The 26256-nt window shown below is 39.9% G+C and overlaps 1 protein-coding gene and 1 long non-coding RNA gene across 9 annotated transcripts in view; one reads left to right on the plus strand and one right to left on the minus strand.

Annotated features, from left to right (window-relative positions):
* The window catches only part of LOC121674823, a 210883-nt gene that overhangs the window by 180832 nt on the left and 3795 nt on the right, over positions 1-26256 (plus strand). For 4 of the 6 annotated variants that reach the window (XR_006019858.1, XR_006019857.1, XR_006019860.1 and 1 more), the window contains 2 exons: positions 23310-23475; positions 24553-24672. This is a non-coding gene — a long non-coding RNA (uncharacterized LOC121674823). Of the gene's footprint in view, positions 1-2617; positions 2951-23309; positions 23476-24552; positions 24673-26256 lie in introns of those variants that run through there. The other 2 variants (XR_006019864.1, XR_006019863.1) reach the window with 2 other exon arrangements.
* Positions 1-26256, minus strand: part of DCHS2 (dachsous cadherin-related 2) — a 62564-nt gene that overhangs the window by 16333 nt on the left and 19975 nt on the right. For 2 of the 3 annotated variants that reach the window (XM_042049496.1, XM_042049495.1), the window contains exons 3-13: positions 24823-25059; positions 22479-23498; positions 20930-21105; positions 20386-20485; positions 14775-14932; positions 12817-13654; positions 11669-11908; positions 7543-7677; positions 7089-7298; positions 4996-5853; positions 166-273 (exon numbers count right to left, since the gene is read on the minus strand). In XM_042049496.1, the coding sequence (XP_041905430.1) occupies positions 166-273; positions 4996-5853; positions 7089-7298; positions 7543-7677; positions 11669-11908; positions 12817-13654; positions 14775-14932; positions 20386-20485; positions 20930-21105; positions 22479-23498; positions 24823-25059 (4080 nt within the window). The remainder of the gene's footprint in view (positions 1-165; positions 274-4995; positions 5854-7088; positions 7299-7542; positions 7678-11668; positions 11909-12816; positions 13655-14774; positions 14933-20385; positions 20486-20929; positions 21106-22478; positions 23499-24822; positions 25060-26256) is intronic. The other variant, XM_042049497.1, reaches the window with a different exon arrangement.

Consider the following 26256-nt stretch of genomic DNA (forward strand, 5'->3'; position numbering starts at 1 on the left):
CATCAAGTTTACAACACTGCCTAGATTTACTAATGACCTGTTCAATGTAACAGAATTATTACTAGGGAGTACTCTTAAGATATCTAGCCCCTTGTTCTTGTGATAGGAACTTGCTAATGCTCTAAAGTACACCCAGACACTTGAAAAAAAATTATAAAAATGTACCTGTAATAGGGTGTATGGAGAACATTTCCTGGCCACTGAAGATGCTGTATTTTATGTCTTCTCCTGTAAGTTTGTGTTCATAAGCTTCTACTGTTAGAAGTGATGTACCTATAGAAGCAATAAGACATTTTCATCGTGTCCACCCTAGAAGGTTTTGTTCTAATTTTATAGCACTGGTATTAATAGCAGATGCACAACTATGTTCTAGGTTAGGTGCTTAATCATTAGTTTAGTAGACAATAAAAATAATTTTCCATTATTTTTCTTGTATTACAAATTCATAGGCAAAGCACTGTCTATCCCTCTTTGCTCAGTAAACTACACATCTGATTACAACTTTACCTGCCTAAATAAAATTATGACATTTAACTTTTCCTAATTGCAAACTGACATGAATCAATGGATCTCTCTCTTACCTGAAGTCATATCTAATTTCTTTTTTTTTGGTGCATCATGCTACCCATGAATGAACAGAAACAGTTGCTTTTTTCTCAGTTTATCAGGAGTCAATTTGGGGTTTTGAGCAATACCTTAAATGAAATATCCTTCAGAATTTTAATTAGCCACCTTTTGACAAAGAGAATGAAAAGATGAAACTGTGTGCATAGCTATGTGTCAATTCATATAGAATCCAGATTCCATGAAAAGACCAATAATTTAATATAGAATGCAAGCAATATGAAATAAAAATCCTGTTTGGAATACAATAAGAGGAAAAATATGGAACTCAATAAATTATCCTGCTCAGAATCATCACATTCAACAAAGGTGTAGCAAGTTTAAAAGCCATTATCAAAACATCCAAATAATTGTTCTTTTCAAGTGACTTAGGAAATTATCTAGCATACATGGCAATTGATTTTAATAGTTTTAATTATTTAATTAAATTGTAATTGATTCCATGCAGCTGTGGTGGAATGAGGCAACCTGAGCTCTTACAAACATCATTAGTGACAACTAGCTGTTTTATTGTATCACAAAGGTCATACTGCTCATACTCAGTGCCCTGGATGTCAGAGGAAAATATTTTAGTATAAAAAATGAGAGGAAACACTGCTATTACCATGATCTGATACCTTTTTTATTTTAGCAGTTACATATTACTTTTTAAAAACCAGAATTTTTCTGTTAAGGGTTTACTATTTGCTCTCAAAATCTGTCAAAAACAAAAGGCGCCAATTTTGACATGCAATTTTCTGTCCTTGTCAATATACTCGTAAGATATTTACAAGAAAAGCTCTGGAATCAACATCCATCTGTCTAATATGTAAAGACAGATACATGAATGCTGACCTGGGGTTTTTTAGGAACGAAAATAAGGGGCTGTATGTTGAATTTTCTTTGTCAAGCAACTTTGATTTGCTACAGAAAACTGCAAGGGCAACCATCCACAGCATCCTCAGAGGAGAGTTAAAGATAAAAAAAGCAAGGTCTGAAGAATATCCCTATTTATCTTTAACGCTGTCTGCAGTCTTTTTGTTTATTTGCTTGTGTCTTTAAGAAGAAAAACTACCAGAAATAAAGGAAGCAGCAGCAGTTCTACTTGAATCCTTATTTTTTAGAGGCTGATTAATAAACTGTTGTTCTGGGTCCTCATATTCCAATCCTTTAAACTCCACATTTTTTACACAGATAGAATTGTTTACAACTTCTTTTTGGCAGAGATCAAATCTCTTGTGTTCTGATACCTTTCATGGAAAACTATTCCTCCAAACAGTGAATTTTACAGTTCATTTTCAAAAAAATATGACCAAACTCTGAGGTCTGTTGTGACATAACCGGCCCTACACAGATAAAGAGCAACAGAAAATATCCATCTGCTGGAACTCGCCATTTCAATCATTTGTGATTCAGACATTGCCTCAAGCAGAGGTCACATTGTGTAGCTATTAACAGAGGGAAAAATCAGGGAAAGGGAGCTTTCTGCCTGCAAAGCACATTGAGGCTGAGATCAGCACTGTCAATAGAGCAAGGCAGCAGGGAGATCAGGTTCCGAGCAGAAAGCAGTCAGATTGCCTTGAAATGCTAGGCAATTGACCTCTGAATTAGTTAAAAATATTGAAAGACATGAAGAGTGATGTAATATGTGTAAATTTAGGGGTGTTTTCAGTTTAATCACAGACTGTCCAATTGCATTTGGAAGTATCTCAAACTGTTTTATGCAGCCTAGATCCCAACATTATGCCTGCAGACTCAAAACCAAAACATGGCAGTGTGAACAGCATTTGCTACCTGGACAAATCAGCTCCAAAACATTTGCTGAATTCTGTGTTAGGACATACATGTTTTATATATGGGTTTTTTTATACAGATGTCCTAACACCAGCACCACACTGAGCTACTGTATCACTGTATCGTTGTTTTTCTTCTCTCTTCAGTACTCATTATAATAGTCTCTTTTCCCCATCCTTTGCCATCTAACCTGTGTTCATCCCTTCCATTATTTCTTCAGACCTCTTAATTGCCACGAAAAGAAAAGCTGAACATGGAGATAATGGTTCAAGAACTGCCTGGACACAATCCTGTGCCATGTGCTCCGGGATGACTCTGCTTGAGCAGGGAGGTGGGACCAGATGACCCATTGTGGTCACTTCCAATCTGACCCATTCTCTGATTCTGTGACTTAAAGACTAAGGGGTTACATATATGATATCTAATAGGAAAAAACCACAGAGGAGTCAAGAAGTTACGCTGATGAATCTGTCTCCATGGAACTGCTATGCAAACAACCATTCAGCTGGAAGTTTGGTGAATAATAAAGGTGTCTTACCCTCTGAAGGGCACAGTCACTTGATTATTTATTGACTAGCTTCTACTGCCTGTTGTAATACAGTTTATAATATTTAAAGACACTAAATATTCAATATTAAACAAAAAAGAATAGAAAAATGGGGTTTTCTGAAGGTTATTAAACTTGGAGGTCAAACACTTAAAGAAAATGTGACCACAAGGACCAGTTCCCGAGGCACTTATCCATTTGATGGGTTTAGACTAAATTAAAACTAAGGACCCTCGGCTTTGGTTTTTGTAGTTTATATTATTCACATTTTTTATTCTTTTTAAAATAAACGTAGCATTTTTCTCCTCCATCAGTTGAGGCAGAAAGAAAATTATGAAGAAAAGCCACATTTATTAATACCAGTTCTACAAATAATCAGTATGTAATGTAAATCTTCCCTGGGCTGAATACACTGGAACCATTCACATTTGTAGGGGTCCCAGGATCACATCTATCCTGAAAGCTAACTTCTATGAGAGTTTTAATTACAATCATGCTTTTCTTCCCCACTGAAATGTAAAATATTTGATATTTATGTGTGCTTATGAAAAAAGGAAAATAGTATAAGCAGAGATAAACAGCATTAGTATTTAGTAAAATCTCTTATATTCTGAAAAGAATTTGATCTTCTTAGCAAATAGAAGTATTATTAAACACAAACTAACATTTTGTGATCAAACCCTCCTGTTTATCCTGAAGCTTTGCTAAATTTCCTTTAATCAAAACAACTTAAATTGAATCTTAATTATATTTCCATAGATTGAATAGGAGAACACAATGGCATTCTGATACCATGGTTCCTCGGGGCATTTCTGTAATTTCTGGCTGGCTTTTATAGCCTGACCCAGGAACATATCTACACTTAAAAAAAATCTTGGATCAGAGAAGTTTACCTATTGCCATAAAGCTCTGATCTTTATTTTCTTTCGTTAAATGTAACAATTTGAAAATTTGGCTTGTAGTCCCAAACAAGCACAGAGGAAGGAATGGCTGAATAACCACAGCAGTAATTACTGCAACAGCCATCTTCACCCTTCATTCTCTCTTCTGTTTGCAATCATCCAAGAATATTGATTGGTTTTCCAAAATTACTAACACATTTCTTATTTAACTGATTCATAATCCAATATACAGGCTGTTACTCAAGATCTATGAATTCACTAGTCTCACAAAACCCTTAGGATATAAAGAATGCTCCTTTTGTTTTACTGAGAGAAATTGGAATTATAAAGAGGATAAACTACTTGTTCAAGGTGAACCTCATGAGCTGTTTGAATTGAGAATATAGTGCAGTTCAGATCTTTAAATAATCTGGCTGACTGTATGGTGAGATTTGTGGACAGAAACATGTGAAAGGCACTCCTTTCTGCCCGTCATTAGGACAAAACCAATCCCTGATACAGGAGAATATACCACATCTAACTGGCTGGAGGGATAACTACTAATGTTCTTTGAATGATAAAAAGTAGAGCAGTAATTTTCGTCAATATCCAGAACAAATCCAAATAAATCTGTATGTGCCTGGAGCTGGTTTGTCTGTAGGTAGCATTCCACAGTGCAGGCTCTACCTAGAGAGACTCTGTAGAAGCCTGTCCGAGTGGCAATGTACCAACAGCCTCTGAACTTCTCTACCCTATTCTACCCCCCTTTCTCCTTCTTCTGAAGAGTCCAAAACTTCACTAAGGTATTCCTGAAAGCTGCTACAGTTTGTGAAGGGAACTGTGAAAACAAGAAATGCCAATTTGCACCTGGTTCCCAACACTCACCTCATCTGAGCTTGTGTGCACTGCACAGTGAAACAACAAGTCCACCCATCATTAAAGCCATTTGGCTAAATGAATGAACCCACTGATGATCAGACAATGCCTCCTCCATTGCATCTTTTTTCATGCTGGTGCACTGGAAATGGGCAAATGGGTATTGGCTACATCCACATTAACTTTTCCCTGCTGCTGCACAGAACAGAAAGGTTTCCCTATACTGTTCATTACAATTACCATTCCAAAATGAGGCGAGATTGGCAACTCCAAGAAGAGGGATTTCATGCCCACCTGCTGCACTGTTCTCAGGCACACTTGCTTCATACAGGCTGTGGCTGAATGAGATGGCCTCCTCTTGTTCTTCTGTAAAGATAATGACCACAGCTGTGGCTGTTCGAGGTGAGATGCCTTGATCTGAAGCTGTCACTAGCACCTGGGTACTGAAGTCCTTGGAAGCCAAGGGCTCCCGGAGAATGATGTCACCTGTCTTCACATCAATCTGAAATACAGGTTCTGCCATCATCAAATTAAAAACAATAGCTCCATTGGATCCCAGATCCACATCCTCTGCTCTCACAGTGGCTACTGTCTCATTCACAGCAGTTTCAGCAGGCACAAAGGCCTTGATAGGACTCTGCAAAAAAACAGGATCGTTGTCGTTGACATCATCAATGTGCACCACAACACTGACAGTGGTGCTCCTTGGAAAATGGGTGCTACAGTCACTTGCTACAGCCCTAAATGTGTACTGGGACTTGGTTTCCCGGTCCAGTGCCTTTGTAGAAACGATGGATCCTGTGACACTGTCGATAGCAAATGCTCCGTAGGTGTCGTCAATGAGGGAGTACATAACTTCACCATTCAGGCCATCGTCTTCGTCAGAAGCAGAGAGGTCCAGGATGGCTGAGCCTTCCTCCAGGTCTTCTGTCACAGAGATTTGGTACTGGGTCTTTGCAAACAACGGGCTGTGGTCATTTTCATCCAAGACTGTTAGATAGATCTGTGCAGTGGAGCTTCTCGAGGGACTGCCTAGGTCATGGCACTCAATTACAAGAGTGAAATTGCTGATGTCTTCTCTGTCTAAGCTACGAGTGACCAGCAATTTGCCTGATGTGTTATTTAGCGTGAAGTATTCTCCAACATTTCCACCTTTCAAACACATAAGAAATGAAATGATCACAAACAAGTACTCTTAAAAAAAGAAGCCCTTGTGAATGTTCTGTGCTACTTGCAATAACAAGGTCCAATTGGTCATACAGCTGGTGTGCTCATGTGCCTTTCACATATTTTATTTCTCACACAAATTAAAACCTGTATTTCATTTAAATCGGTGGGTGGCAATGAAAGCAAATGCAGAATGTCATATCAATTTACAGACTGGCTATTTGGCCACATGCATATCTTTTTTCCCAAACCAGCCCATCTTATAAAAGCTCATGCAGCTATGCTGCTGCATGAAGTGACCTCTTCCCAACCTTAGTTACAAATTCCAAAAATCCATAAAGCATTGCTGACAATTGTAATTGCTCGCTCCCTGTTCTAAGAACCTCTCTCTTGGAATTCAAGAGTTGTGCAAGGTCTTGATTTGGGGGCAGTGGGAATAAATATGAAGCAGTCAACTGAAAAGTCATCATTTTCAGTAACAGTGAATGGCATACATACTTTATAGCATGTATAAAGACCAAAGGTAATTAAATTATATGTCATAGAAGACAATGACATTAAAACCAAGAAAACAAAGAAATTCGTAACTGTTACTTCAAAGAAAAATGTGTTGGCTTTTACCACAGTAGCTCTCTGCCTATGTTTGAGCTATTGCTGAGAGCCACAAACCAAACTAAGCCCAGCAAACTTGTATTTTTCCAAAGACATTACAGGAGACTTTGAACAGCTGTGGAGTGTACATTGGCATAGTGGATACAGGGAGAGTTTGACAAGACAGAAGCTAAGTATGACATTACTAATTGCTGGGTGAAAGAAGCTCTCATGAAATAAAATTTAATAAATGGCATTAAATAAATACAATTCAATTAATTCTAGCACTTATTTTCGAGGGCATATTTACATTCAGACTTCTACAACTACAACAAAAAGGACAAAATTATGCCTTCATGATTAATGGCTCCTTCCAGCATTTAATATTTTTTTGTTTTTCTCTTCTGTACTATTTCAAATCCAGAAAGCAGAATGAAAGTATGCCTGGGAAGTGCTTATTAGTGCTGACAAAAGGGTGAAAGATCTCTTTTCTTTTCCACATAAAAGAAGCATGTGGACAAGATGGGAGCTCAGGAGGCCTGGTAAAGTCAAGACTAGTCTAAAACTTGGATGCTGCTGTTTATTTACCCCCTGATTTATACCAACAAAAATGATGGAATGTAACTTACCAATTATTTTGTATCTTAGAGCTCCGTTATAGCCAGCATCCATATCTATAGCCCGGATAATGTAAACAACAGAAGGCTCTTGGTTCTCTGGAATGAAGATCTCAGAGGGAGGAAGAAGAAATGTGGGAGAGTGATCATTTTCATCCAGCACTGTGCAGATTACTGTCACTGTGCTTGACAGCGACGGGGTTCCACTGTCCCGAACCAAAACTAAGATCAATAAAAAGAAAGCAAATTTCATTCAATGGTTGTGGGTGCAACAACGGATGTTCCTTAATAATATCAGAGTAGGAGATTTATTCATGCTATGCAAAAAGCATATGCCCTTCTGTACTGGAAAATCTTACCACTTGCATCTAATTCAGAAGGCATGAAAAAAGCAACTCTGATAGTAACACCACACTCATTCTCACTTCCCGCTCTAGAGGCATTCATAGATATTTCACACTGCTACCTTTAATACTGAAAACCTCCTGGGTTTCCCTGTCCAGTGGTGCAGCTGTTATGAGTTCTCCACTGTTCGAGTTCATCTTGAATTTCTCATAACCAGCTCCTGGTAAGATTTCATACTGAAGCACGGAATTCAGTCCTTTAAAACAGAATGGAAGTCTTAGTAAAACACAGCAAGTCTCCTCACATTCAGGTCTACTTATTTGTCTCTTTCCTCTCCCTCCAAGTTTTTCTGAATTACAATTCCATACAGCTCTTGATCAGACCTACCATTTGTATGTAGTACAGGGATATTAGCCTTCCCATCTTTCTCTAGGAAATAGGCTAAAACCACACAGGTTTTTAGAAGCCTTTCTTTCAAAGTTGCCCACCTTAGCTGAACAGGCAATGAGACTCAACTTTCTCACCTATTATGGTTATAAGATAATTTCTTTCATATTTCTCCTAGTTTCAACATCCTCCCAAGGAAAGTATAATGTCATCTCCATCACAGTTCTATTATTACCTTCAATGAGTTTCATCCTACATTATACCTGCAGGGTTGGCCTATTTTGCCCCTTTATTTTTTTGAAAATTTTCATAAGTTTCATTCAACCATTCGGTGTTTTTCCCACCAAGAAATTAGTCCTTTAATAGGGTAGGGACAGTTGGCACACCTGAAAAATTACGTGACACTTCTAGTCATACAAAAACTTCTTTTCAATGTCAAACACTGCCTGCCTGTTCTCATCTGCTGCAGTCAAGCACAGGACAATCTGCACTGGAGCTGATGGAGAAACACCCATGTGAGAGCAGAAACAGAGCCAACAGTTTTTAACATCCTTGACTTCATTTGCCTTTGAATAGCTTTGTTAAGTGGTTGATAGTGCTACTGAAATTTGATTAAGATAATTACTACTGTAAAAGTATTTGCACCTAACTAAGTCAAGGGAGGGACATATTCATACAATACTCAGCAGGAGGAAAAATGAGTTACAGAAATCCTTTCAGCTTTACAGAGGAAGGAAGAAAAACCACATCAGTGAGGACAATCAAGGTGAATGTCTTCAAAGTCTCAGGTTACTAACATATATTTATCTGATCTGCCCATATTAGGTACCATTCAACTAAATTTTAAAAGACATTCACAGTTCTGCCTGCATTTATCTACCCTTAATCACCAAAATGCTCCAGATGGAAAAAAAGAGACATGAAGCTGCAGGTCTGATACTAACTATTAGCTCCTCGCCTCCTGCAACTGAACTGCTTCAACCCAGTTCCTTCTCTGGCAGATTCCACAATGGACATTACACACAGCCAGTGCTGAATAACCAAGGATGCCATCCAAGTTAGCTATTCACACAATGCTGAAGTTAAAACTTTTAACTCTTAAAGGACACAGATACATGAGAGCTTAATTACATTTATTTACCAAGCATTGACTGCCTCCTTTCCCATATTCAGCTGCTAGGAGTGTAAAGAAGCATTAGGAAAAATCTGCACACCCTGCCCAGGAGAGGAGCGTGATGACTACACATTTACACATCACAGCACAGCAGCTAGCTAGCACATTTGCACTCAATCCAGCCTGCTGGTTAATTATTCAGTAGTACTGGTCACATTTTAGGGGCTGAAATTACAAACTGAAATAAAAAATGTCCCCCCTGCCCCAAATCCAGACTCAAGTCCCATCTTCATAGGACTTTACAATAATGTCTAATGAATGGCAGTAAGCCCTGTCTCATAACTCTAAGTCAATGGTTCCTATTAACCTTTTAAGATTTTTCTCCTAAGGCTCCAGACATGACTATTGAACCACAGAGGTGCACATCAGCTTAAAAGCAGACCTTGTCAAATGCTAGTCCAGTTCTGCAAAGACCTACCTCAAGAAAAAACCCTGACCTATCTTAAATATGCTGCTGGTATCTTTGCTTTCCCATGTGTATTTTTCCAACATGCATATTTTCCAACATTAACAGTTTTTACACTTGCATTTACTGATGTTGAGCTGTCAGATGTCAGCTGAGTGGGGGGGTGAGGGCATGGAGGGCTACCAAAAGGCTCCCAAAGTCAGGCAACATAGAGATGCAGAAGGTGCAGGTCTCATAATGTGCAGGAGGGAGGTAGCTGAACAAGACGTTTCAAGGATATTCATATGAAAGAAAACCATTCCAAAGTCAGAAATGTTACTTGTGACTTCCCTGCAAAAAGACCCCCTTCCAGTCACAGAGAATGAAGCAGAAAGGAAAATAAAAGGTTGATAATGACTGGTTCCTCCCAGTGGTCACTCAGGGAACATATGAAGTGAACAAAAAAATGTGATTGGAGAAAGCCCTCCTCTGAGAGTATGCAAATATTACTGGGATGTGAACTGCAATTTAAAGAGTGTGTAAAAATAAATATATGATGTAAAAAAAAAAAAAAAAAAAAAAAAAAAAAAAAAAAAAGAAGAACACCATGACAGGAGTCATCTTATTTAAAAATTGTGTTCCAAAAATGTAAGAAAAGTGAGTAGAATTGTATTTATATGACTCCTATATAAATCAAATCTTTCTTACATAATGAACATCACTTCAATGTTAATTTGAAACAATACAGTTACACATCCATGACATGGGGCCAAATCATGCAAATGCAAGAAAAAGACCCAACAGAAGGACTGTGGTTACTGGAAAATGCACTTTAAAAAAATGGCAGGAAGGAGCCATCAGCCACAACAGTGCTCCAGCCCAAAGTGTCTGAACAGGCAGGCGCACACTGTGCCACCCAGTACACTTGGAATGCCCTTCTTCTCCACCCTGCCAAGCCACCCCAACTCCCTCCCACTAACTGCTCTGGAAATTTCCTTTCTGCTGTATTTCCCACAAGATGTGAAAAATTACAAGGGATGGAAAAGAAGGGAGAAGAATTCAAGCAAATTCTCACTGTTTTCTCCTCTATCTTGCAAACCTTTCTTCAAATATCACCTTTTTAAAGTATTGTGATCCACAAAAGAAAGAAAATACTTGGAAGAGTGGGATACAGAGGCAGACTGCAGTGCAGCTCAGCTGTTCTGAAGATCGTAACAGACAGGGATACCTACCCATTCCTAATTTCTAAATACTTTACATACTTTTGGGGAAATGCCTTTTCTGTATAACACCTCTACTGAGCTCACAACAGCCTTTTGTAATCAGTATGTGCTCTACATTAAAATTACAAATCTTACCAAATACAAAAGATTATTTTGCTAACAAGCTCCATTATCTACTTTTAGGATAGCACAGTCTTACACAATTTTAAAGGAAGTACAGAAAGTGAACCCACATTAAAAAGGAAGTCATTCACAGAGTTGAGACTACCTTTGGGCCAAACACAGCAGTATTGTAATATTTACCTCTCTTTCCAGGTTTTATTATTTATCACACAGACCCTATATAACTGCTCCAGCACATGGACTACCTGTAACATCGTATGCTATACATTTTAGACAGTTCAAAAGAGCAGGTAGTTGAAGAACTGGAGGGAAGTTTCTGTTGCTTAGCAGACTCAGGTTTAGTCCTCACATGTGATTCACTGAGGAGATGAACCATACCCACATCCTATTCATGCATTCTGTGTATTTTTGAAAAGCAATGCATTAGCATTCTTTAGCATGTAAAGTCCTATTTAAAATGAGGAGCAGCTTTCACAATCCCTTCACAGTGCAACCAGCTGGAAAATCTTGGATGACAGTGCCCCTCTCTGGTCAGAAAAGATGAGTACATATTTGCCAGTTCTGTTACAAAACCAGGACTCTTGACTAGTTAACTACTTTATCCAAAACACTCTGAGAGCAAGAAAGTGTTCAGATATTGAGTTGAATACTGTTAGCTGATTTATAACCGGAACACGTTGGCTTTCTTCCCATGAACGCTACAATATGCTGTGTCACACAAGCACACATTTTACATTTAATATACCCGTCAGAGCTGAAGCTACCCAAGAGTGCAAGTCAGAATACCTCCAAGCCCCGATTGAAGATTGAGAGTGTAAATCAAAACCCATATTTTGAAACTCAGAAGTCAGACATTACCTTGGGAAAAGCACAAGAGCTGTACACGCAAGGCAGCAAGATCGGATTGGTCTATTATGGTCCAGAAGTAAATTACTAGCAAAAGGACACAAATTACCTGCATCTCGGTCCACAGCCTCCACTTTTATGACAAACTCCCCTGGATCTTGGTTTTCATGAACTGCAGTCTTGTAAAGTTGCTTCAGAAATACTGGGGTCTCATCATTCACATCAAGAACAATGATGGTTAGAACTTGTGTGGCAGAGAGAGCTGGGCTGCCGTCATCAAGAGCCATGACTGTCAAACTGTAGCGCTCCTGAACCTCATGGTCTAGAAGGTGGGCTGTAGTTAAGAGTCCTAATTTAAAGAAAAAGGGTCTTAAAATGTATTCTGGTCCAGGTTAGGATCCTAGTTACTCCAGCACTCACAGCTTCAGTGTAGCATCACTGTGCCACTGATCCAAGGCTTCTGGACTTTGCAGTCCTGCGATTCCCTGGCCCAGAAATACTGCCTTTGGCATCCAGGGAAATTGGGATTCATGGAAAATTCAAGTGAAGTTCAGTGATTTCTTTTTATTTAACTTTGGGCTTAACATTTTAACTTTATTTAACTTAAATATTTGTCTTCTTTTGCACTTAAGTTATGCAGTTAGGAGCTGTACAAATCACTGTCAGCTGCATCACCTAATGGATTCAAAAATCAGAATAAGAACCAGAAGATATTACAACTACTAGGGTGATATTTGCATTTGTGTGAATACAGTATAATAGTTAGAAACCAGAGAATTTCAGAGGGCTGAAGAATGAAATTCATCAGCAGTTTGAGCCTCCACAGAACACGTTCCCCCCGCAGTGTAATGCAGACTCCTCAACCTTGACTTTGCCTTTCCTCATGTGTACATAACATGACATACATGTGTGCACATGCTTTAAGTATGCATCATGCCAAAATCAGAATGAGGTATTTCACTGCACGCATTTTCTTCCCACCTTGCTTAATGCGCTATTGGAAGATGCTCCTACACAACACAGTAAAAGTGTCATGCCAAAATTTTTGGGCTGAGTCTCACAAAGCTTGACCACCATGTGCAGTACTGCCCCACTTGTGTGGTGCTCTGCCCAAGGCAATCACCCCTGAGGACACAATCAGTCACCCGGGGAGAGTGCCACACTAATGTGGTATTTCAGTATTGGATGGTATGCACTCCCAAGTGTTACTGTGAGAAGCACAACACAAGAAACCCCAGAGAAGAGAAGTTACAGTACCTGTGATTTTATCCAGTACAAATGCTTTGTTTTCATTGCCTGAAAGAATGTGATACGTAACTTGTCCATTTCTTCCCTCATCAGGATCCTTTGCAACTATGTGGTGTACAAGGAAGCCTACCTCCACATCCTCCATGACATAGGAAAGGGGCGAAGACATAAAACTGGGACTGTTGTCATTGATATCTAAAATAACAATTTTCACAGCCAGGGAATCCAGCCTCCGCTCAGTCAGATTTATTGCCTGGTCTTCTGCAAACACTGTCAAGATCACAGAACGAGTAATCTCCCTGTCTAGTGGAGAAGCTGTGGTCAAGGAGCCATACAAAGGGTGAATAAGAAATGGGTTTTTACTCATGTTACTCATTTCTAAGGAATACTCTATTTTGCTGTTCAGAAAACCGCCATCTCCATCTTTTGCATTGAATGTGTAAACCAGAGTCCCAACAGGTACATTTTCTTCTACGCCAATCACTACAAAGTCATCTTGAAAATATGGAGAATGATCATTCTTATCTTCTACATCAATACTTAGGAAGACAGTGCTATTTTGTGGGGGATTATTGTAATCCTTTATAATAACTTGCAAAAGAAAGTGCGAATCCGTTTCATAGTCAAGCTCCTTGGAAAGGTAAAGGTCTCCTGTCAAGCTGTCAATTTCAAAATGAACATTATCGTCATCTTTAGCAATACTGAAATGCAGTTTCCTGTTAGGTGCTAGATGGTTATCAGGCACCTTCAGAGAGTCCAACACTTGTGCAGGCTTAAAATTTTCAGGTACAACAAAGTGCTTGAAGTCTTGTGAGAAGCCAGATCTCCTATTGGGAAGTGGGATCACCTGTAACCAAAACACAAAGACTGCAATATTTTCCCACTGTTATTATGAATATTGCAATGTGTAGTGGGTTGACCCTGGCTGGATGTCAGGCGCCGAGCAAAGCTGCTCTCTCACTCCCCTCCACCGCTGAACAGGGGAGAGAAAATACAATGAAGGTTCATGAGTTGAGATAAGGACCAGGAGAGATCACTCAGCAAATACCATCACAACCAAAACAGACTAGAATTAGAGATATCAAATGAACTTATTGCTAAAAAAATCAGAGCAGGATGAGGAGAAGTAAAATAAGGCCTTAAAAACACACCTTCCCCCCACCCCTCTGTCCTTCCCAGCTCTACCTCCTCCCCCCCCAGTGGCACAGGAAGACAGGGAGTGGGGGTCATGGTCAGTTCACCACCTGCTGTTTCTCCCGTTGCTCAGGGAGATGAGTCCTTTAACCCTCTTTAACTGTGGGAATGGCATTTGCCTCGTCTGGATTGAAGCACGTTATTACAAGCTATCCAAAATTAACCATCTTTAGGGTGACTTGAAAACGGCAGCCTCAGTGACATTCAGCCTCTGATAGAGGAGTGCACAGGAGGCCTGGACAAAGCAGCCCCACTGTGGCTTGATGAACAGCAGGTGGCTGCCTGTGCAGTGAGCACACACTGCATTTCACTGCCATGCAGAGTAGCCCGGTGTAAACCGGCACCAAGAAATGACATATCATTCTACGAGGTTATAGAGACAGACTTTAGAAAAGACAGCAACTTAGTGGAGAAAAAAAAAGTCTACTCTCTTCCCCACTTTCAGTCCCTCTTGATATTTGCTTTTCTTCCTGCCCACCTGGATATTTTCCTCCTATTTTCCAGTGTTCCCAATGATCTCCTACTAAAGCACAAACATCATCTATTTACAAGATGATCCAGAACTCTGTTGTGCATTCTTAACAAATCAAAATGAGTCTGCTCTCATTTCCTCCCTCAACAGAAAAATGTCCAAAACAAATTACCACAAGGTGCTTACAATTTTTAACTTCTTCCTTCCTTCAGTTTATTTCCCTACATTCTTCCAAAATTTTTTTTTCAAAAAACCTAAGCATCTAACATAATTGTTCTATCTCTACAATGTAAATAAGTACCTGGATGTAAACTGTAGCATGTCCTTGAAGCGAAGGCATCCCCTGGTCCTTGGCTGTGACCCTCATTCTGTAGTCTGATCTCTCAGCATGTGACAGAGGCCGGGTTGTTCTTAACTCTCCACTGACAGCATCAATCTGGAAGTACCCTATATCCTCTTCTGTGGGGTAAAAATGGATACATGTTATTGCAAATCAGTAACAGCTTGCTTCCATAGAACTAAACATGGTAATGAACAGTGAAAATGAGCAGGACCCAGAGGAAAGGAGCCTGCTGCACTCACTTGGATCTCTCTAGCTTGTTTGGTTCACCTCTTCTTTCACTGAGTACACAGTGATTATAAATCACTTAATGTGGATTCAGAGAAGTACAGAGAGAAACACCAGAGAGCACTAAAGCAGCTGCCCAGTTTTGTACCAACATTACTCACACCAATGGTGTGTGCATCAGGAGGGCAACAGATACTCCAGGGCTGCTCCTTCTATTTCTGACCTTGGCAGACAGGGCCAGAGAAAGAACTAAGTCTCCAAACTGGCATGAAGGGTCAAGTATCTCCTGCCAGCTAGCCAGGTGGCTCTTGTGACTCACAGATTATGGGGGCCAGCAAAGAGCACTGCTGACCCCTATGATACACCGTGACTGCAGTGATGCCACCTGCCCTGCTTGTGCTCTGTACCCACAGCCAGCTGGGGGTACCTAAAATCTTACAGTAAGCTGCTGCATAGCAACATGTGAATATTGGAAATTATGGTTATATCTTTCCTCAAGGACTGGTGGCACTCCAATAACGAGTGACTTTTAATTAAAGTTATTACTTGCAGCTACATCAAATAACATTTATTGGAGAGTTGCAAACCACAGATGAGTAAACAGCTCTTTGTCACTAAGAATTATAGAATCATTTGAGTTGAAAAAGATCATTATGATCATCAAGTGGAACCCTTAACCCAACACTGCCAAGTTCACTGAACCATGTCCCTAAGTACCATGTCTACATGTCTTTTAAATACCGCAGGGGATGGTGACTCCACCACCTCCCTGGGCAGCCTGCTCCAATGCTTTACAAACCACTAAGTGAAGAAATTTTCCCTAATATCCAATCTAAACCTCTCCTGGGAAAAGAGACTGACACATACCTCCCCCATTTTCAAGAAATGGCATAAAAATTACTCAAAAATTTTAGTAAAATGGGAAAGTAGCTATTACTTTGTATACATCACCAGAAACTGAGAAAATCACAGTTGTTATAAGTATTTCTCTGCTAGAATACTATGCAAACAGCTTTCTGTTATGTGAATTTTTAATAAGGTGCACTAGTGGGTTAAATAAAGTCATGCAGCACAACAGCTGCTATTATAGTAAGCAACTATGGTAAAAATAAATTCAGTGCAGATGTAGTACACAAAACACCCATAAAGAACTATATTTCTATAGGCACCTAAGTGAGCATGAAGCTGTTTATGTTCTCCAAATGTGCACATTCAAATTAGTTGACTGCACATGTAGATGTTCACTTTTGTATCCAATCACATCATCTGCAACTGCAAAATAGTTGCACCTGTAACATTTGAAGAAAAAAAGCACTTAGCAGACTAGATAGAAAATTGGGTTTTCACAACCAACAAATAGAAGTTTTTTTCAATATTGTTCTGCTATTTTTTGAGTGACTATAGCTTTCTAATTCCCCACAAGTCCCTCCTGGGTTCAGTCTTGCTGTCTGGAACATTAACAACAAAAAGAAGGTTTGCCAACAAAAGGAACCCATATATAGAGACAATTATATTGAATGAGACAGTCTTGAATTTTGCATTTTTCATGGTAATTTTGAAACATTGCTGCTGCTATATTACTATTTTCGTAATAGCTTTTGGTTTACTTTCCTGGTGTAGGTCCCAACAATATGTCTACATTCACAAATCTGCTATTTTGTTCCATATAATGTTTCATGAACCAAAATCCCAGCTAAGCAAAAGTCACAGGAGATATGAGAAACAGAACACATAATGTGAAATGCATGCATATATTTTCAGTATTTTGCTAAAACCTACACTTACAGTTACACTAAAATCCAAATATTACATGAAATAGTTTTGTGCATATTTTGGTGGCAATAAAAGTAACAAAAAAGTCTGAAAATATTGGAAAGAGACACTGTATAGAGCAAAACCCCTTGGGACTTTCATTTTGTGTTTCGCATTATCATTTTTTATCTGTCTTTATAAAGACATTCAAAACTGAAATGCCCCATGTCTATTTTTCTAGTATTTTTATCAATCTATTTTTTAAATAGATTCCAAGTGTAGCCATTTGATTGGAAATCAGAAATGACTTTTACACTGAGAAAAAAGTTTATGCAGCTCTATACGCTATAGAGCATGCCAGTCATTGCTCTAAAAGCTCATGCTTGCTGCATTTCCAGAAACATTTCCTTAGCTATCATCTCCATAAGTCACCTGAATTAGGCAGCTGCTGCTTATGTCATACACCCTAAATATGTCCTTTTGTATCTGAGGAGAAAAGGAAGAAAGTATAGTAGAAATGGATAAGGAATAAGGAAGCTGGAAAGAGCAGATAAAGCGTGGAACAGAAAAAAATTGAATCTCTCAATAACTAGACTCTAATGGCTCCAGTCTCTTCTTGTGCTTGCAAAAGTAACCTGCCAATAAATACTTATGCTTTTACAATTAAATTTTTCACCTCTGCCTTGTCCAGTGACTGGACAAGGACTGGACTGCCTTGGCCAGACTTTCATTTACATGAGGTTCTCCAAAACTCAGACACTCTCCCAGCTCTGTGCTCTCAAAGATGATCAGAGAAACTGTAGTTTAGAACCAAAAGACCCGGTGGCCTGAGAAACACCAAGCAATGTGTTACTGTGAACTTTGGCTGAACATTCAGGCCTTACAGAGACTGGCATTTAGGCAAAATGGCACAGAAAGCAGACACAAAGGAACATTAGCGATTTCTCAGAGAGTAGTGACCTCAGCACGCAGTGATAGCTAGCTGTGTATTTTTACCTAATTTCCTGAAGAACTGTTTCTTTCCTAGGTGTTAAAATACTTAGTGCCCTGACCATGTCCTCCTCCTTTGAGATGATGGAAAAGTTGTTTCCCTTAACAGAAAAGAGGAAGGCAATGCCATGGCTCCCGAAGAACCTGAACACGATGGGGGCTTCTGCAGAAATGTAGCCCTCTGCAAGTCTAGGAACGTTCCTTGCACGCTGCTTGCTGCTCATTCTGGAGAACAAGACACATGTACAGCACTTGCCAATTCATGTGCATTAGCAGTGTAACTAGGCTTCTCTTGGCACTTGTGAGGTCAAGTGCTAATGTTACATTCACATAATTGCTCCAAATATAACTGTAACAGCCTCTGTCAATGCTAGTCTTAACACACAAAGCAGTAGTTCCAGATGCACTATAAATACACACTAATTTCTGTTGTAAATGCTATACTACATCCTACTGACAGTCATAAAGAAGACCAGGCAAATCACTTTCTGTCTGCCAGCATCACTAAGGAATAAATAGTACACACAGCTGGGATTCACCTCCCTGTGGATCAGGTTACTCTTTCAGTGATAACACACAAGTGGAGGTAGGGTCCTGTGACCACCCACTTCCATCCACATACATTTTTAAAGGATGATTTGCTTTGATTTTCTAGGAAGAGGGAGGGGCATTTTGATGGAAACACTTCCCTGTAGCCTAAAAAATTCATTTGGTGTGTAAACCTCACAGTTCTTTTACAGATTTTTCCTTATGTAATTTGTTAGCATTTGTCAATAACATTCCTGCATAGCTTAATATATTCCTGATATCTTGACATTTCCTTAAGATCTCAAGAACATTAAAAATTACCCAGCAACATTTACAAGCTTAAGAGCTGACACTGACACTTGCAGCTCTTCATCTTGTGGCAGTCCCATGACTGCAGAACAGAGCACTGCTCTGCATGCAGTTCTCCAATTAACCTGCTGTCTCTCTGTTTAACAAACATGGCTGTAAATCAGATCATATTTCTTCTTCATATTTAAGCACTGAACAATGTCCTAGAACTAGAAAATACTATTTTAAATATAAACCAGGCAAGAACTTCACCATGAAACAGAAGACCAGATGTTAAAGGCTATGAGCCAACTAACAACAACAAAAATTAGTATCAGAGAAGCTCAGCTGTTTCTGGATTTGTTTATCAGGAAAATATCTAGTTCCAAGGCTGGGAGGGATTTTTTAGTGGTTTTTGCGTTTGAAGGGTGGAGGGGGGGAGTGTTTGCTGCTGTTTTTATCCTTTTGTTCTTTCCAGAGAGAGCTTTTGCAAGACCAGTCATATTTTGTGTTTCTAGTAATTTTTATAATTTGAACTCTTACTTACTCCCCTCTGGGGCTCTACAGGGAAGCCAGTAAGAAAATCCAATGTGCTGTTTGAAAGAAGGGGATATAGTAAGATATCTGAACAGGCAGAGACCCCTGAAAAACACTTCCTGTATTGCCTGGCCATCACCCTTCAGACAAAGGGTTGCGAACTACTCATTCCCTTTTTCACAAGGGGGATCTTTCCTGTGCAAAATATTCTTACTCGTAATGCAGAAGTCTAAGACACTGCCCAATTCCCTCTGGAATATGCAATCATTTATATCCAAATAAAGGGAATAATGTTTTCTTGCTCTGAGGAAACAGTAAGCTCTACATGCAAATACCATAGATTACAAATCCCAGGCTTAAAAAATACTGATTACATTAAACTGGTAGAATGGAACAGAAACCAAACAAAAAAGAAATAGTTCTGTTCCTGGTAGCTCTTACTGTTTTGAACCAATAGTGAAGGAAAGCAGGAGGAACAGACCTGTTTCCCTTCCTGGTTACAGATCGAGTTCTCACTTTTATGAACGTGTAGCAAGTGCTATGCAGCAAAACCAGACATCACATCTATGTCTCTTACCAGTATTAATGCCCGTGTCCCACTCATGTTCTGATTTAGGACTGCTTGGTTATTAATTTCACTGCAAACAAAACTGGATCCTACAGCTTACCCCAGAAGTGAACTACTACATGCGGGAATTACGGAGAAAACTAAAGAGAAGTGTTTTTAAGTGGCTAGGCTATGTCAGGTTAACACAGTGATAAACAAAGGGTGAAACCTGAACTAAAAACCACAGACCTCATTGTTTGCCCAGATTATCTGCTGATCCCTCTAATCCCTGTCTCAGACTGTCACAAACTGTTATTTTAGCAGGAAAATTTTCAATTGGTTATGGGAAGAGGGAAATCATTTTTCCTTTAGGATGTTAAACAACTGACTGAAATACTAAACTGCGCAGAACAAGACCATAGTCCTAATCTTTTCTGAGTGCTGTTTGAACACTTTCTGGCCAGCCACAGAAGCAACTAAATCCCTTGAAAGATGAGGCAGAGAGTGAAGGGAAGAAAGGCAGCTGCTTGCACCTCCTTAGATACTTCATAAGACACATGATGGTTCTGATTCCTATTTACAAAAGCACTTCTATTCTACCAGACACAAAATAAACACAAAGCCTTGTATGATATATGGCTTTTCTGAAATTCCAGTTATTTTAATGTCTACTTTCATATTAATAACACTTTAAATTCTTACCTGGTTCTATTGAATATAATATGATGCCGTTGTTTCCAGAATCAAAGTCTTTTGCAAAGACAGTAGTAATAAGCGTCCCTGATGGCTGCCCTTCCAAAACCTGTCACCAAGCAGTTTACAAATTATTTGCCATTACACAATTGCATGGATATATGGATAAAGTCAGTCTTAAAAGAAATCCCTCGCCATAACACAAGAGTTTAGCTGCTGCTCTGCTTTCCATTTCAGTAATATTTACAGTGAGTGCAACGAGCATTTCAGGAGATGGTTAAATAACCGAGTTCTAGCAACCCTCTGTCGCGGTCTGCATAGAGCGCTACCTCACACATCTTTAGGATGGCAGACTCGCAGGTCGGAGACCGAAAGAGCTCCATCCCACTGCGTGCACAAGCACAGCCATGCGCGCGTTATCCTTTCCCGCTGGCAGCGCACGGGGCGGCGGGAGCGCCGCGCTCCGGTAGGATCGGTGGGAGCTGCAGTTCCCGCCGCGGCCGCGGGGCGGCGCTGCGCGCTGCGCGGAGCCCGCTCCCCCCTTCCCGCGCACCTGGCGGCGCAGCGCCCCCTGCGGGAAGCGCGGCGCGTGGTCGTTGCGGTCGCGCACGGAGACGCGCACGGCGGCCGTGGCGCTGCGCCGGGGCCAGCCCGCGTCCGTCGCCAGCACCCGCAGCTCGTGGTGCGCCCGCTCCTCGCGGTCCAGCGCCGCCCAGTTTATGATTTCACCTGACGGCCAAGGAAAAGGGGGGGAGAAACGGAGTTAGGCGTTTACTGTGTGCTAGCACTCATTTTACTGCGTGCAATTATGCTTTTAATTTAATGTGAAATAATGATACGTGCCCTCTAACACCTGACCACTGACATTAAAATATCAGCTTTACAAGCCCCATTCCGTAGAAACATTCTGTCAATCACAGTTTTGCACATGTACTTTAGTACCGTATTACATCTTTTACTGTACACTGGGTGCCCCAGAGCAAAGATAAAACAGTATGAACCAAAGTGCTGACCTTCCAAAGAAATCCATCTGGCCCTTACCACCCTTCAGGACACATAATACACGAGCACAGGGGTTTAACTGCTGACAAGTGGCTTTTATTAATTATGCACATTAATCAGAAACCCTTATGTCTCCCATATATTCTAGTAAACGCAGCAAATAAATCTGACCGATCTTCTCCCTATCTGCTTAGCAACACCCAATGTAGCCGGAGATTTGCGGTTGACCAAAGCCCATCACACAGATAACCACATGTTTTTTTAAGATCTTCTTGGTTAACTCCTAGTATTCTGTTTGCCTGTAAACTTCCATAAGTGTACTCCAAAGGAACCTGCTTTTATTTTGAGATTCATACAGAGAAATTCTGGGAAAGCCTGTCCACTCCCCATGGGGACTGGACATCTGGAAATAGGAATTTTAAACAGCAGATCTTTGTTTGCTATGTATTATTTTGCTAAACTGGATTATTTACAGTGCCTGTGTCCCTTGAAGGATTCCCTTCCTTCAGGCTCTCCATGCTCTGGCCTGTGGTGTTATACTCTGTAGCCATAACCCCGATTACTCAAGGCATTTGGGATTCACTGCAGAGTACACCCTGTGCTGTGAAAAATTTCTCTCAGCCAATTTGACTTCTGGGATGCCATGTACAACATGAACTCAGTTTTGATGTCAGCTACAGAAGCGTTCACAAGTATTTTAAATCACTTTATCTAACTTCGTAAGTACCTTTATAGTTATGGCTGATCTGTACTTTTCAACTCTACTTGATCACAGGCAAAGGAATTCCTCACATGAACTATTGAAGCTATAACTTAAAACTTCTCCTTTTAATTTGTTGCAGTCAAACACCAAAACTTATGACCAAGTGACCTGAACAAAGTCATGAAAAAATAAATTCCTAAGCACTAGTTCATTCTTCATGAAAATGTATTGGGTTTATTTCATTCCCCAAATTGTGAAGCTCTGACTTAAAATATTCATATATCAACCCAAAAGATTCACAGCAGTTCCTGAAAGCTTTATACTTTACTTCCATACCCTTAGGGAAGGCTGCTTTCCAAAAGCAATATTAGGCAGATTACAAATCATACAATGCTACCTGTGTTGGAATTCATCTTGAAATACTTTCCATCAGACAAGAGGAAATAGGAAAGCTGTCCATTTCTTCCGGAGTCTTTGTCAACAGCTGTAATAGTGCCAACCACACCACTGGGAATTGGATTTTCCTCAACTTCAAAGAAGTAGCTCTCACGCATAAACATGGGAGAATGATCATTTTCATCCAGGACATTGACTATTATAGATGCGCTTGCATTTTGCCTAAGGTTTTCATCCTCAGAGGCACTGACCAAGGCTCTAAAACTTAGCATCTGTGCACATTCGTAGTTCAAATGTTTCCGAAGATAAATCCAGCCAGTATCAGAGCTGATTCCAAATGCAACAGAATCAGTGCTAGGCTCTAAGGAATATGTCAGACTGGAGGTAACGCTGTGTGGATCAAGCGAGTGGGCTTGAACCTGAAGGATCTGGGCACCTGGAGAGGTAGCTTCACTGATTTCTACTTGATACACCAAGCTTTGAAAAACCAAAGTAGGGCCCATCGTCTGCTCTTCAACAAACACTGTCAAGACCAGCAAAGAAGTCAGAGGAGGACTTCCACAGTCCTCGGCTGCTATGTGTAGAGTATATTCCTGCTGCTTTTCCCCAAACACTGTCCTGGTAAGGTTTACCACTCCGAGACTTGGATCAATGCTAAAAGCATTTGACTGCTTGTTTGCAATACTGTATTTGATTGCCCCATTTAGGCCACTGTCTTTGTCTTCTGCATGAGCAATGTAGACAGCAGTGCCAGGAGGCTGGGTATGTGAGATGGTTACCTTATCAGATTTGATAAGAAATACTGGAGGGTTGTCATTAATGTCTGTCACAGATATGTTGACTTGAGTGCTGCTGTAGACGGGGGAGTTACCCAGCTGTGACTGAACAGTGAGCACCACCACAGACTGAGCCTCGTGGTCAAGCTGTTTCTTGGTGCGGATAATGCCAAACTGGGGGTCGATGGAGAACTTTCCATGTGGATCACCAGAGCAGATTCGGTAAGAAACCACTTCTAACGAATCTAGAAATGGAAAAAACAACAAAAAATGTAAAAAATAAAATATGGAAGCGATAACATAAACGTTGGCAAGAACATCTGGGGAGAATGCATGCTGTTCAATTCAATGGAATGAATGTAAGCTACACAGATGTTTGACATTCTTGGGCTTTTTACGCTTCCTTCTTCCCGTCCCTGGATCCCTTCAGTAAAATATGAATGTATACAGTTTGTCCACTTCTGCACTGTTTGATTTTCATCACACTGGTATTATAAACCTCTATAGAGAAAATCATATAATAGCCTCTTGTTTTTCCCTGATCTAAAATATAGAAAAAACACTCCTGTAAATTAGTCTTGTGGGAGCAATTTCACTACACACAGGCATTCACTATAGCAAGGAATGAAACAGGTGGCAGTTCTCTGAAAAAAAAGTATTTTAATAAACTTACTGTTCATGGGTGACCATTGTAGTAACATTTATACGTTAGATGCTACCTAAAGCACAAGCTGTCTAAAGATTCAGGCTTACTACCAAGGCCACCCTGCAGGTGCTGTCTCCACCCTGAGGACAGTCCTTCCCAAAAGAAGGGAATGGGAGGACCTGACTAATCAAGCTTGTATGAAACCATGGCATCTACCACTTTACATTTACACATCTATCATCAGGCTGGTACGTGGACTCACAGGTCCCACTGCTCTGCATATGGCAAAATAGGTACGGCTCTCAGCAGGGCCTTTTATGACCAAGGACTGTCAGGAGCTAAGCCATTTCCCTTTACAAATGATAACAAAACCAGATGGATTAAATATATTTTCAAAAGGTCCCACAAACATTCATCTGGACTTCTCCATTTAATTTGAGACAATGTGGGGTTTTGTTTGGTTGGTTGGTTTGGTTTTTTGATGGGTGGCCAGGAGCACTTCTCGCAGATCCTCTGAAACTTCTGAATACTCTCTGATTATAAGTATTGCTCTGAGATTTGCCTTGCATGGCTAATACTTAAACATGAGCCAGCCTGTCACACTTACTTAAACTTTCACAACATGCTTCCTATCTCCCCATTTACAATTACAGAAATCCACCAGGGAGAAAATGGAGGCCACTGCCAATCTCTATGGACCACCAAAGAGAGTACCATGAATCTCCAGCTGTTCTAAAGAGGATCCTGATTAACCAGCCATTACACCAGTTGCTGTAAGTACCAACAGTAAATTCTATTTAATGCTTGACAGACTGAATGAATAACATTGAAGTTTACAGGAAAAAAAAAATCATCTACAGCTATCTCCAGTTAATGGCCACAACAAAAATACAACATAATCTCTGACTGAGAATGCAATTTACTTGGAGGCTCTCTGGCCTTTACGGTGCCAATCACACTGTCTTCAGGTGCATCTTCTGGAACAGAAAAGGTATACCGGGATCTCTCAAATATGGCAGGGACCAAAACAGTCTGAAGGATGTTTACTGTGACAGCTGCATTGCTGGCAGAGGGAAGGCCACCCCCATCCCGTGCAGAAACAGTCAGGAAGAGTGCAGAATGTGCCAGCTGGCCAAGAGCTGAGGTCAGGTAAATAATTCCTGAAAGTACACAGAAATAAAATAACACTTAAGAGAGATGTACGATAAAATTCAGCAGGCTGTCAAAATAACTTCAACATGTATTGCTACTCTAAGAGGAGGTCAGACAACGTGGACAAAAATCAGCACTCCCAATTCAATTTTTGAGAGCCAAGTTCTTTTCAAATTATATGGTCTTTACCATTCACAAAGCCACTGAAACACAGCAAATTCTGTTTCAAAACATGGTTTCCATAATTCTGATTTTAGAAAAACAGATTCAGCTAAATCTTTAACAATGTTAAATTTTACTAGGACTACTAGTCTCTAGTAATTTGGAGGTGCATTGGGGGTGGGAAAAAAGTATTATAACAAAAGATTTATTTATCTCTACAAATGGTAAAGTTATTTCAAACAGGCTGTGGAGACATTCTGCTTAAGTAACTCCTGAAATAAAACATCCACACAAATGGAATCAAAGCCCCAAAATATAAATCATAGGAGTAGGGGACTCTGTGGAAAGTATCTGGGAAGCAATCACCTGCTGTCTGATCACAAATTTCTGTCAAAACACCCTTTAATAGTGAATTCTAAGGTCCATTGAATTTGCAAGCCGCTAACAACTGCATTTTATATAAACTGTATGAATTAATTCTTTGAAAAGAAAATACAGTGTTCGGTCCCAAAATACAGCACTTTGGATGTACATTCCTCAAGATAAGCTATTTGTGAAGTAAGTTTTTCAACATGAAAGTGAAGATGAAAGGTGACCAAATGCAGGAAAATTTTTCTTAGCAATGAGTGTGTTTAACGAAATATACACTAAATGCTAAAATCACGGTGTATTAAGTAGCAAAGTTGCAGTAAACTCAAGTGATTCAACTAATAGGGACAACCTTTCACATACCTACAGATATTTTTAAGAAATCACCCAGCTTTTTGTAGAGGCTGGTGAAGACACAGAACATCTGGCACTTCAGTAAAAGCAAACCTTTAAACTTTGAGCTACCTTTTTAATTTCCTGGCTCTCAAGTTTATTAGGGATGATGTTTGCCATTCAAGTCGGACATTTTAGTGGCTAGACAGGGTAAAACTAGAGTTAGCTCAAAGTGTCTTAGGAGAATCAATGCATGATTCAATGAATATATCTTCTCAAAATTTAGGGTGAAGCCACAACATTAATTTTCTATAATCCATTTTTAAGCAGAAACATGGAAA

This window comes from Corvus kubaryi, unplaced genomic scaffold (genome assembly GCF_017639235.1).
Source record: "Corvus kubaryi isolate FWS band 111438036 unplaced genomic scaffold, C.kubaryi_AGA036_p1.0 71, whole genome shotgun sequence".
In the NCBI taxonomy this organism is placed as follows: Eukaryota; Metazoa; Chordata; class Aves; order Passeriformes; family Corvidae; genus Corvus; species Corvus kubaryi.